Source organism: Wolffia australiana, chromosome 8 (genome assembly GCF_029677425.1).
Source record: "Wolffia australiana isolate 7733 chromosome 8, ASM2967742v1".
NCBI classification, from domain to species: domain Eukaryota; kingdom Viridiplantae; phylum Streptophyta; class Magnoliopsida; order Alismatales; family Araceae; genus Wolffia; species Wolffia australiana.
In genome coordinates this window covers 5,779,319-5,792,757 of record NC_135842.1, presented here as the reverse complement: position 1 = coordinate 5,792,757, position 13,439 = coordinate 5,779,319, and the positions used below count along the sequence as shown (strand labels likewise).

At 36.7% G+C, this 13,439-nt stretch overlaps 1 protein-coding gene across 1 annotated transcript; it reads right to left on the bottom strand.

The window, feature by feature from the left end:
* Positions 1-7,293: 7,293 nt before the first annotated feature.
* On the bottom strand, positions 7,294-13,216 carry HY2 (phytochromobilin:ferredoxin oxidoreductase, chloroplast / phytochromobilin synthase (HY2)). The gene is made up of 8 exons (XM_078579898.1): positions 13,022-13,216; positions 12,742-12,861; positions 11,985-12,079; positions 9,189-9,282; positions 8,963-9,094; positions 8,182-8,286; positions 7,827-7,877; positions 7,294-7,741 (listed from the first exon to the last, which is right to left on the bottom strand). Exons 1-8 carry the CDS (start codon positions 13,112-13,114, stop codon positions 7,565-7,567), a joined length of 867 nt encoding a protein of 288 aa, XP_078436024.1. The 5' UTR covers positions 13,115-13,216; the 3' UTR covers positions 7,294-7,564.
* Between the last annotated feature and the right edge of the window lie 223 nt (positions 13,217-13,439).

The window sequence follows — 13,439 nt, the reverse complement described above, 5'->3', positions numbered from 1 at the left end:
ACCTAAGCACTCTTGAGATTGATTCATGTCACAATTGTGTTAGTGGCTCATTGACATTAGAAACCAATGACATATTGTGTTTGGATGGCTATGTTGATTGAGGCATACAAGTCCCTACCATGGGATTCAAACATGTCTTAGCTCGGACATAGTAAGAAATACACAAAGGTGATTGATTGGTCAAAATAGTATCATGAACCTTAGGTGGAAGAGGAGAATGACAAAAGTAAGATAATGCAACAAACATTTGGCCTGGGTTGTAGGGATATTGAATAATATGTTATTGAATAATCACCTTTATGCATTAGTACTAACTAAATGATGTATTATGATTTGATCACAAACCATACTCTAAATCATTTGGGAATATTGCATAGTCAAAATATTACACATATAAAAAAGGTTCCATTATAGAGTTTGAACACTATTCCATTTATCTTTCAGATCACAAGGTGGAAACTTAACTTATGGATTGGGATAAATTGATCTATATGTTAATATATTTAATTAATAAGGTTGTTCAATAAATTTTATTGGGGCTTTCAAATGATTGAGTAGATTGAAATTTGAGCCTTGAGGATGACACACATGAGATTTAAGGATGTTGGAAGATGTACTTTATTTGTTAGGCATTTTATGAAAAATTCCAATGCTAGTTAGATTGGAATGCCCATCCCTTCTATTCTTTATCTCATTTCTATACTCATTATATTAGTGTATCTTGATGGTGAGGAGATTGACAAGGCCTTCAAGAAGAGTTGGAGAAGGAGTGGAGATCCGACAGCCCGATTTCATGGAAACTTAGAGGCCAGGCACAAGTTCAAGGGAGAACAAGTCCCAAGGTACCTAGAGTTTCATTTATTTTAGAGATAAATTATGAATTGTTATTTAGTTTTTGTTTCTTGGAATATTGTTTTCCAATTCTCCCTTTATGTCCTAGAACCCAAAAGTACCTTTTAGGGAATTTGTTCCACCATTGACTTGCTCTTTGGGAGAATCTCTTCTAGCCTCGAGATGTATCCCTATGATCGATATCTTTTCTATTTATCTTCTTCCTCTCCAACTCTTCTTAAAGATCTAGTTGATATCCTCACCATCAAGACTCTCTAGTCAAGATAGTGTAGTGAAAGAGAAAAAAAAAGAGGTAGTGGCCCATGCCTTGCTTGCATGGGACCTTAAATTGGGTGTGCTCCTCTATTTATACTTTTCATAAAAGCCTTATAACTTTAAGCACATCCACAAATGTCTATCAATCTTATGTGTGTGACCTTATAAGAACATGTATTGTTCTAGTTAATAACTTAATGGAACAATAAAACTTATTCACAGAAGATATTAATTAATTGTATTAATAGATAGATGAATTAATCAAGAATTGATTTAACCTAATCCATAGTTTAAGTTTCCAACCCGTTGGATACTAAGCTACACCTTGTGATCTAGAAGATACAAAGAAGTGATTGAACTCTCTCGTGGAACCTTTATTTTCATCAGTTACCATATATATATATATATATATATATATATATATATATATATATATATATATATATATATATATATATATGTTCATCCGTGCAAGGCTCTCAAATAACTTAGAGGGGATCAACCTGATTAATATCAACAGACCTCTTATACAACTGTGACATGAATCAACTTGATTAATGTTGCTGTATAATACCATTCAAGGATTGATATAGAGAAATTTGGTGAACTCTTTCTCTAAAAAACATCCATGTTATATATTTGGTATCTCCACAATGATGGCCACACGATCAGTCATACTTATAATATAAGTAGGATCAGATGGCGATGTTCTTTCTGGATAGTTTTTATGTCTATCTTTAACATCGATTGAATAGAAATATTTAGAATACATATTTAGAAACTAGTGGTCACTGTATTTTTATCTATCATAATTCACCAAGTCACTTCACGTATTCAGGTACTTCCTCATAAACATTTCATGATATCAATAGTAATGAAAATGATATTTATTTCAATGAACTTAAAATAACATGGAAGTGTGATTGGTGCAATGAGAACATAATATCCACCGGTGTGGCTTGGACCATGAATGGCATTAAGTATCACTTGGGTCATTCCCCTTGGATTGGATCATGACCTGGCTCTCTTTTCATCACATAATACTCCAAATTCAATCCAGATCTTCCGTTTTACTAAAAAACCTATAGAATATATACAAAAATGTACACTTGACTTAAAGAATCATGCATAATAATACAACTTATGACATATCTAAGCATGTTCATCTAATGAAGTATTTATCAATTACTAAAGCATAGCTGTAATAATTTTATGTTTTATTTTTTAATATGAAAATAGTAACATAAAGGAACTTATTAAATTGTGATTATCCATTAAACCCAAATTATTCATTGCTACATGAGAATTATAAATTAACATAAGTCTTGACGTCCTTTATTCCATATTTATTCACAAAACCCTTATAATGAATACATCATTGTCATAACCCATTGGATAAGCATTATTTAAAATTAATTTATCACATAAGTCGTAGTATGCATGATTTCTTATTATTATTTATAATTTGGTACTAGTCCCATTTTAATTCCTAGAATGTGTGGTAAATCTATCAATTTTTTGCAGACTTTACATGAAGGTAGGAATTTAGTTGAATGTAATGAGGAATGTAGAGTCAAACATGAGGAAAGAGATAGCCCCTAAAATATTTGAGAGGAAGAGGTCCCAATCACAAAAAATTCAAAGCCCATATCAAGTCAAATGGAGTTTCATAATATTTCTTAGTGCTATCAGCTGCTGTGTATGTGAGTCCTTTTAGGACATGGATTTGACAACCATATTTAGTCATCCTGGGTCTCCAACTCATGGATGTGGAATCCTAATGTATGGAGCATTCAATAACACCATTCATCTTGTTTGCCTTTCTTCTCTTCTTTACATTTTGATGTTACAATAGCACTGTCCATCCTTATCAAACATCATTTCCTTTCACCCATTACCATTAATGATTACATTGCCAATGGCTTTTTCATAGGCTGAATCAAACATTTTAGTGTAGAAACCTTTTGCCACCTTTTCAATGATCATCCTAATCTTTCAATCGCCTTATACCCCTAAAATCCCCAGGAAACTTTCTAACAAATATCATAAAAATTGAACTGATTACATCCCTGCATCAAAAACCATTACACCATACACCCTCTGTGACATGTCATTGCTATCCAGCACAACCTGCTGAGTTGTCGTACATACCTTCTCTAAAACTGACTACCTATGCTTCTGCCAGCTGGCCTATATCAGCAGCCCAAAAATTTTGGGTCATTCACAATTCATGCCAACAAAGATCCTACAATTTTTTTAACCAGATGCAAGAAACATAATTAGCTTCCATTTGCATTATATAAATCAGGTTTGAAAATAGACATTACTTGAAAAGGAGGATAGTAAGATTGCAAAATATGAAAATTAACACTACTAGTTAAGTCTGAATATATTCAGTTTGGTATATAATATGTATTAATATTTAATTTGAAATTAGAATTTTAAATAAGCATATTTACATATAATGTGATCAATATAGAGATTAATTAAATTAAAATGGCTTAGGGAATTCCTATTGATTGAAATAAAAATATAAGTAGTAAATCTTTTTAAAAAGGTATCATTGTACCTGTTTATGCAATATATTTTTAAAGAAACACATTAATATGGAGAAAGAGAAATAAAAGTCTATTTTTAATTACCATTGAAGACTTAAGTTCGAAATACAGATAAGCAGAAGCAGATAAATAGGATGAATTAGAGAAATAGCTAATTGGGTTTCTATATTTGAAAATACAACAAGATTTTAACTGTAGCTCTTGAAAATTTATATCTCAAAATATTGGCTATAAGTAAATTTTAATGTGGGTTTAGTCCATAACCATCATGAATCCAGATATAAAGCGCATTATGGAAAACTGATATAAAATACAATAAACATGATTACATATGTGTGTAAATAACCATGAAATGCTCTATATATATGAGCTAAATATATGTTATCATAACCCCCATTAGTGCATTTCTAGTTCCATGGTAAGACCTTATCATAATATCTCATTTTTATTTTTTTAGTTTTTATTTCTGAATTCATCTGTCAATTACATTCATGGAATACTGAGTGATACATTTATTCCAAAACATCCTAAAATTTCAAAATATATGAATACAAATTTAAAACTGAACAAAGGTCTCTACAAATCCAGAATATGATGGGAGATATCACACATAGAATATGTGTTCCTGTTTATATGACCATTATTAAGTCTTCTGTAAAAATATCTATGTAGCTAAAAAACCATTAATTAATTCCTCTTTATATAACCTAAATGAATTCTTTCTAAAATCTCAGATAATGGATTTTTTCCTCATTTTCCTAAAAATATGGATCATTTCCCTCATATGTTTATTTCTCATATAATTTATCATCTATTGAGTTGTTCACATTCTAGAAAGGTATATGATATCCCATCTTAGTAGTTGTCTATGTAAGAGTTAGAGCAACTATGCCTTGATTTAAGATCTTTATCACTGATTGCACCTAGATTAAAAATAAATCATTTTATGATTGTATTGTATTTTTTATTCATATCACTCAGAAGGCATTTTATGGTTAGAAAGTATGGTGTACTGTTACAAATGTTTTTCTTATACTAGAATGATATTTTTGTAAAGATAGTCATAAAATATCTACATATGATATGGTACATTCAAGGTTTAATTTTTTATATCAATCGGTGAGCCAAACTGAGATGTAAACTAATATGTAAAAAAACAACTTGGTTTGCATCTTTTCCAGAACAGTAAGTACATAGTTTGTGTCATGAAGCACAAATGTTTGTCACTCAGTCTAGGTAATATTATTTTAAGCGCATTTTAGTTTTGAATTCTTTCTAGGATATCAAAATTTGAAGGATAATTAATTTCTAGAATTTTAGTTATGCTGTATGCAAGAGTTTTCAAATTCAGTTTCATGAAAATTATTTCCATCTATCATGATGAGAATATACTCCTCTAATTATCTTCTAAATCTATAACATATATATATGTACCTAAGGGCCATTTTAGGTATATTTGCATTACATTTAAAAGGGCTATCCATTCTTATTCATAGCTATATCGTAAAGTAATACATAGTAAGTAAAAATTAAAGGGCATCCAATATCTCGGGAACGAGATACTGGATCATCAAATTTTCACTCAAAAAGACATTTTATGGTATGAAAGTATGTCATAATGTGCAGCAGCTTCCAGTCTTTGAAGGGCATCATAAGTGAGAGGTCACCTTGATAATCCATGATAGTAAGCTTCTGTTAAGAATGTTTCAAGATAATGGCCGCAAGCAACCCTGACACTAATACTTCTCTAATGAACAAGACCTCTTCAGAATCTATCGGACAGAATACTTTCTAAAGAATCACAGAGGAGCAGTGTCTTGATAGTATCTATAATGCTATGGGATCCTAAGGAGAAATGGAAAGTTTGGTATCATCTTTGGGCTTACTATGGAGTCAAAGAAAATATTCAAGCCAACCAAGACTCTGAGAAAATTAACATAAATATACAAAATTATTCAACATCTGCATCACTGGTATGATGGATAGCACCAAAACAGTTTATGTTTCCACTAATTATGCACTTAACATTCTGCATGTTCAGCCCTGCTGATGAATGTTCTGCTTAGTGATATCATAATTATGATTATTTATTCCAAAATGTAAAGTCAAAACATTCTGTTCTGAAAGAACTTCATCTTGTTACACCTAGACAACTGTCTAAACTTGGGAATTACTTTATGATGCTGATACAAATCTTATACACCAAGGAAACAATTAGGTTAGCCTGCAAGCATAATCCTTTATGTTAGGTCATAGATCTGTGATTGGGTAGGTGATTTATCAATAGAACACTAAGGGGAAGGAAGGAGATACCCTGTAGGGACAAGACTAGGTCAAACCAAACAAAATTAATGCAATTATCTTTCAATATCTTAGGTTTCAATAGAGAATTAAAAAATAGTGAACTGAGTGGGATTGAAGATCTACCTTATTGAAACACTCTCTGATGATATTAGTCCACCCTAAATAAACATTTTCAACATCACAAAGAAGAGATAACTATTTAATAATATCATATTGTTATATGAAGGTCTTCTAATGCAATTTTTGATTAATATGGAGTCTAGATAGAATTAATGTCAGTTATGATATTTGACTTCATGGCACGGACTAATTCACATTCATATGAATAGCTAACTACTTCCATACAATTTTGAATTATGATGGTATTGACAAAAACAAATTTTACCAAATACCCTGAATGATGACATAGATATTGACATTGGAGCGTTGCTAGCCTCATACCAAGGCCAACAAAAATGTAGAAAAATAGTAGTATAGACTTTCACAAAAGTAGTGATTTCTGGGCAGGACTAGTCACCAGAAGTATCAAGCAGAAATGATAAACTTTCAAAATCATTTAATAAATACCATAGAAAAAGCAACATCATTGGCATTGCTCAGTTGAAATTTGTTCTCTATCGATGATCATCCAGACAAGATCAAGCTTTACAAGGCAGTGGAAAGGAATCCAACTCTTGATTATCATGCAGAAATGGCTTTGTTTTTGGCAAGTCATGTTAGCTTAAAAAAGTGCAAGCTCAAAGATGAGCTTGGAATCTCCTAATGTCTTCGTAAATTCCATGTCCACGTAACCTGTAGAACTAACTCATGCCAGAAGCTGATATTTTATGACTAAAATCTGATAAACATCATAAATCATGGAGAGACTTCATAGAAATCATCTCATCTTATGTATAATTATTACAATCTACTCCCTCTAGTAAGCCCACTAGGGGCATTATTGTCTTTCCCTTCCGTCTCGTATTACCCTTTAACTATGTAGCCCTCCTCGTTGGAGGGTAGGACACGAATTTACAAGTTGTTGTCCCCTTTCGATAGCTCCTCTCTCCCTCGACAATGTCCACTTTATCAAGCCCCATTTCCCTTGGCATTGTCCACTCCGTCTTGGCCAGCCCTTCCTGATAGGATCTCCGGCTGGGACTGTGTCAAATTTCCATGAAATAGTTGGGCTTCTTCGCACAGCTCTAGTAAGCTACATGTATTGACAAGATGATGACCTTGTGATTATCTGATTATTTTTGCACCATTTAATCCATGCTCACAAAGCGATATCCTCCCACTCGCAGACAGATGAAAAATTATCAGTGCTAGCAACAAGAGAAAATGAATGTGATAGAGACCATGTATAAGTTTCTATAGACAATTGTTTTGGATGGGTACACAAAGAGATAAAAGATAGACATAACAAAGGTTCCGGACCCAGGATCAGCACATAAACCCCATCATAAAGGATATCCCAGCAAATTCAATAACTTTCTTGACTTTCCTCTTCAGGGGGGGGGACAACAGATAATTAAAGGAAAACTATTTTAAATACAATGACAAAAATACCCCTGATAGGTGTTGGGAGATCATATCAGAAAACCTAGAAAAGGTCAGCAGCCAATGAAGTTTCCTCTATCATCCCAGGGCCGAGTTTCAAAGGACTTACCAACAACACTTCTCCTCTGGTTCAAAGTTCCATCCGAAACTCTATACTCTGGGAAGTAGTCAAGGAACTGCTTAGAACCAAGGTAGTTAACTCCGTCAAAGAGAAAGTTCTCCACTAAGTCCTGAAAAATATCCATATTAAAGGTTTAAGGTTGATCAGTGACGAGGAAAAATACAAATTATAGGTCTATCTAGGAGGAGGTTTACCTTTGCAAGAGATTCACCGAACAGCTTCTTAAGGAGTGGATAGCCTGGGTCCTGCTTGCCCATAACAGGAAAATGATCACACATCTCTCTCATAATGTGCTTTTTTCTTATTTTCAAGTAACAGATTAAAAACGACCCTAGATGATGAGTAAGTTGATCTGGGAGGATATAACAAGAAATACGGCGAAGCATTTAAAATGGACCCTTCACTCTTCTCAACAACGACAGAATGAATAAGAGCCATAGGTTGAATTTAGTTTTCTACGAATAAGGAAAGTTAACCTCGCACATTGATTCATGAAAATGAGCAGGATTAATCAGAAAAATGTCATCGAATAGGTCCATAAATATTCACCTTCTCTGCCCGCCAAGTAAGGTATCTGTGTTGTGCTTGGCGGTTGAGATGAACACTGTCTGGATCTGTCTCTTCTGAAGACTGCTCCAACATCTCAAACCAAATCTAAGAAGTAAATGGTTGAAGACTGATCTCAGTTTTGTGCAGCCGATTGCAGAGCACGCTGATATAAGTTTTTTGCAGAAAGACTATTGGATAAACATCGGGGCCATACACGGGAAACTCGATTAGGAGACTGGACCTGGCTGAAAGTATAAACATCCAACTTCATAAATTATAGATTGTAAACAGCGCCTTAGCTCAATTAATATTTTAGGCAAATCTAGCAGTTATAGTTGACCGTTGTAGTTTTGCCTGAATAAATTCTCTCCATAAGCAAGTAGTGTAATGAGGCTCTTTTTTGTTCAATCTACATGTCTTTCACTATCTCTCCATCTTTCTATATCTCCTTTGACATCTGCCCATTTGAATCAACCAAAATGAAGCCCATGCTATATCAAGAGAAAATATTCCACCACAACCATAATCTTATCCTGCTTATAAAACGAGAAAAATTATTCCATGGCATCAAGAATTTTGTTTTCACTAAGAACATATCAAAAAATAATGGTGTCAAGTAGCTAATTAAACAAAGAGGAGATCATTTACTAGCTCAGTTGCAAGAATACATGGTTTGATAAATACTATTTATGAAAAACAAATATCAGAGGATGTCCCAAAGTATAACAAGTAAAAAAAGGAACAATGTAAAGATCTTGAAACATGAATGCAACTATGATACCTTTAGATACTCCATGAAGGCAGAAAATAAAGCCTCATGCCTGTCAAGGCTAGGAGTAAACTTACTCCATATTACAACAGGGGAAAAGAATCTTACAGACTCAAACGTAATCTTTCCTCCCCAAGGAAAAAACTGCATGAAAGGAGAAACGTCCACAAGTTATTTTCTTCCAACCAAAGAAAGAATCTTTTGAAGTTACTGGGCTTTTTGAAAGCTATCATCACACCTCAGCATACTGTTGGCAAATTGGTAATAGCTTCTCATAGTGCCCATCCATGTGACCACCTTGGGTCATGGCACCGTGTAGAGGATTCAAGTCTCTATAAATAATAGAGGGAATGTGAGTATCAAGAGAGAAGGCAACAGAGAGACATGCAGTCAGGGTAAGAAAAATATCATTATGAAATTCAATTGTTTTAGACATTCGTTGTAAAAATAAAAACAGATATATAATACCAAAACGGCCATCCCAATATTTCAAACTGTTATGGCATCCAGTTTTAACCTGTCTCAAAGAATATGGAGCTGAAGATATTGATGTAGTTCCAGAGGTGCATTATCAAAAGAAGGAGCTGGATAAGGATCCCGCCCTGAAAACATATGGATGTTTGCAGTGCAGTGACAAGGGTATCGTATGTCAGCTGCTGCCATACATCTTCATCACCTGCACTGCGGCAGTGAGGACCTATGCCAGAGTCATCGGATAAGTCTTCCTATTGGTCATCCACCAGTGTTGTATCCGCACCTATCATGTTGTCGTAGCACCAGTGTAGACGGTTCTGCTCCTCCCAATCCCTTGGCAGCAGTATTCTTTCAATACAGGGATAGTTTGTGGTTGGAAGCCACTCAGAGACATCCAGATAACAGAAGCATTGACCTGTGCTTTTGCCATCTTCAACAACTAGCAGCTACCAGGAGAGCTGGCTTGCAAGGGCTGGTGGCAGATCCTGCCCAGGTCCACAGGATCTGATCAGTGCCTGGGGGCACATCCACAGGACCCAGAAGGCATCCAATAGGCAATTTTGTGGGCCCATTGTGCACCAAAATATCAGGGCCTTTACGGTGGAGGCCCCAATACCACAGGGTATTGGTCTTTTCTCCAAGTCCTGCCCAGGTCAGGCCCAGTCCCATGGAAGCTATGTGATAAGAACCTTGATCAAGGTTCGTTTCGGGAGGGAAGTAGAGGGCGAGGCAAGGTAGGAGTTCTCGGGGTAGAAGAGTAGAAATGGGAATCATAGGAGGGGTCGAATAGAGGAGGCAGGGATCAACCAGGGACGAGCTGCCTGATGATGCAGTGAAGGATTGACAATTGCGGGGACGGGGATTGTCGGAAATGAGAAGTGAACTGAATGGCAGGGGTAGCGATCAGATTGGAGGGGAGCTGGCTGAAGATCTGGTGAGATGATCACGGGGATAGAGGATTGTTGGATGGTCAAGGGGACAGGACCGATACAGGGATTATCAAGATAGTGAGCCAAGAGGCTGATCTTACCTTAAGCATTGACTGCCCTCCTCTAGGGAGAGCAATACATATTTATAGGAAAAGGAAGCAGTCTAACCTAAAAATCATATGACTCAAGTGCCCCTAATGGGTTGAAATGCCTAAGATACCCTTGGGGCTAGAGGATCGTGTCACTCTGGAAGATCAGGACTCCATGGGCTTATCAGACTTTTGTGCTCCAGGATAGGCTTTGAGTGCCCAGAGTCCCATTGACCTTACTAGGCTTAGGATTCTGGAGTATAGTGCAGGGACGTGGACGGGACGGTTTTTTCATCCTATGACGAACAAATCGTTCCATCCACAATATTGGACGAAACCAGGGTTGGAAATTCGTCCCAGACCAATGAACGGGATGGTTTTCCTATGATGAAAAAACCATCCCGTTCGCGAGATTGGACGAAAACCAGAATGGCAATTTGTCCAAGGACGAACGGACGGGATGGTTTCTCTATGATGAAAAAGCCGTCCCGTCTGCGAGATTGGACGAAAACCGGGACAGAAATTCGTCCCGGACGTACGTTCTGGAGCCCATACATGACCAACTCCATCAAGAAGTATACGTCTGGGGCATGCTTCAGGTTGGAGATAGGAAGGCACGATAGGAAGGCTGGACTTTTAAGGATGTCCAGCTGCGTGGAGATTGCATTGAAAGTGCCTGCAACGGCAGCAGGGGTGGCATTGTAGGCAGAGGGTGAGGAAGAGGGGTGGTGTGGAATCCAATGGTGGTGGCAGAAGTGCCAGAGGGGGCATAAGCAATGGTGTTTCCACCACCACTAGGAAACCAATAATGTCAGTTGCTGCACAGAAGCACTGCTCTGATCTCAATGTCTAGCAAAAGCACGGCAGCCACCGTCAAGGTGCCACACCCAATGCAATATGCAGGGCTGCACGGCATTGGTTCTCAGGGCCACTAGTGTACGAGGATGCCGAGGAATGCATCAAGGATGTCTTCTGGCACACAAATTCTCAAAGGCAGATGTGAGGTCTGATATTTTGATTGCAATCTTCCGGCTCACATCTAGCTTGTTGAAGTGGGCATTGGTGCGTTTGATAGCTCTGACACCAATTGATGAGAAAATGTGTCCTTTCATGGGAAAAGATGGTATGAGAGGGAAGCAAAAGAAGAGGGACAGTGGACCAGCCATTACAGTGAAGGGTTAAAGTCTTGGTGGACATGACCAGAAGGTGGAGCTGAGGAAAGAGGTCAGGTGAGAGTAGAGGTGCCGGCGGAATGGACTTTGTCGGAGAAAAAGGATTTCATACCTGAGATAACAACATAGGAACACTTCCAAATGATTCTCGCTACCCTCCTCCATGGAGGGCTGCATGACTTTAGGAAACAACAACAACAAAGAAAATGACCAAAGTCAATAAAATTGCTTTGAAGAAGGCGTTATCACTGTTGTCCAAAGGCGAAATCTCATCAATCAATTATTCCACATAATCTTTGCTTCAAACATGAAGAAACAAACTAAGTAAAATTATAGCCGAAATCCTCAGAATTTAGAATGGCTGACTTACAAGACTACAATACTCATTGCGGGACTTGCAAAAAAGTTGGCGCAGAATATTGGAACATTGAATTGTGCTTCTGGAAAAATGCATAAATCCAGTACCTATATTCGAAATCCAGCACCAAATTTCATAATAAAATTTCAGGAAGGAGGCCAAATTTCATTATGAAATTTATCTTTGCAACCGAATAAAAAGATATGGACAAGATAAGATTTTAACCTCTATTAAATTAGCCCAAAGCAACTTAACTTTGCAATTTTCGCACATGTTTCACAATGTTTTTTTCCATTTGGACGGCCAAAAAAGATAACAGCCGCAAAGGAAAAGCAATCAGAAAAAAAGCGAGGGCAACAAGTAAAAAAGTTTCAAGAAATAGGGCGAAATATCTGAATTGGAGCAGGATTAATAGCTGCAAAACTAAGGAGACCACATTTCGTAGAAATCTCATGGAATAGTAAAGAAATCAGATTCCTTTAGCTTATTTCTCAAACAAAATTATCACCAACAATAGAAGACGAAACACAATTCAACCTTGTTAGGTGGGAAATAAGAAAAACCCAAGCTACGTAGAGGTAGATTCATTAAACCATTTAAGAGAACTCAAAGCGACCCTTCAGAAGATACAAAGAAGAATCTCAGTTAAGTATTGACAAAATTAATTCCAGAACGTAGTTTAAAATCTAGTCTTACCGAAACATAAATTACGCTCAAAATTTGTTGTCGGAGAGATAGGTCACAATGCTGATTTATAAATTAAACTAACCTGCATCGTTCTCCCTCCATTGATATTCATACTACGGAGGTGTCTAATCTTCGGAGCGCTAAAGGAAATCGTGGACACCGCAGTCTTCTTGTCATTTGTCGAAAGGTTTTTAAATCTTTCCTGAAATGACAATTCCATGAAACATATAAATATAAACCCGCCTATCCAAAAATATTACGCCACAAGGAAAAAAATTGTCACCCGACCTTCAAGAAAATCTCAGCAATTCGAAAGAATAATGCACAAAAACAAAAGAACGCCGGATTCAAGACGCATCAACCTGCGAATGCAAAGGAACTAAATTGGTTCGATTGGAGGCCTCCTGCAGGGCGAACTGAACGAATTTGTCGCAGTTCAAGGATAAGAGATCCATGGAATTGGAAGAATCAAACGAACTCCAGAAGCTTTGCCGTTCCCAAGAAGTAGCATACAAAATCTCCTTCCCAGCTTTCTTTTTGATGCCAAGTGCACAATTGAAGATATTATTTATGATAAATCCTCAGCATTTATTTTAGGGAACGGCAGCCATCATCCGTCACATCACACATCACGGTGACGACAACGTGACGGATGACGTGACGGTGACGGTGATGAAATCAGGGGCCCGTGACGGTGCCGGGGACGGTAACGGAAGGCCTCAGACGAGTGACGTGATAGGATGGCCGTGATGGATTTTTAAAATGACCCAAAAAAACTTT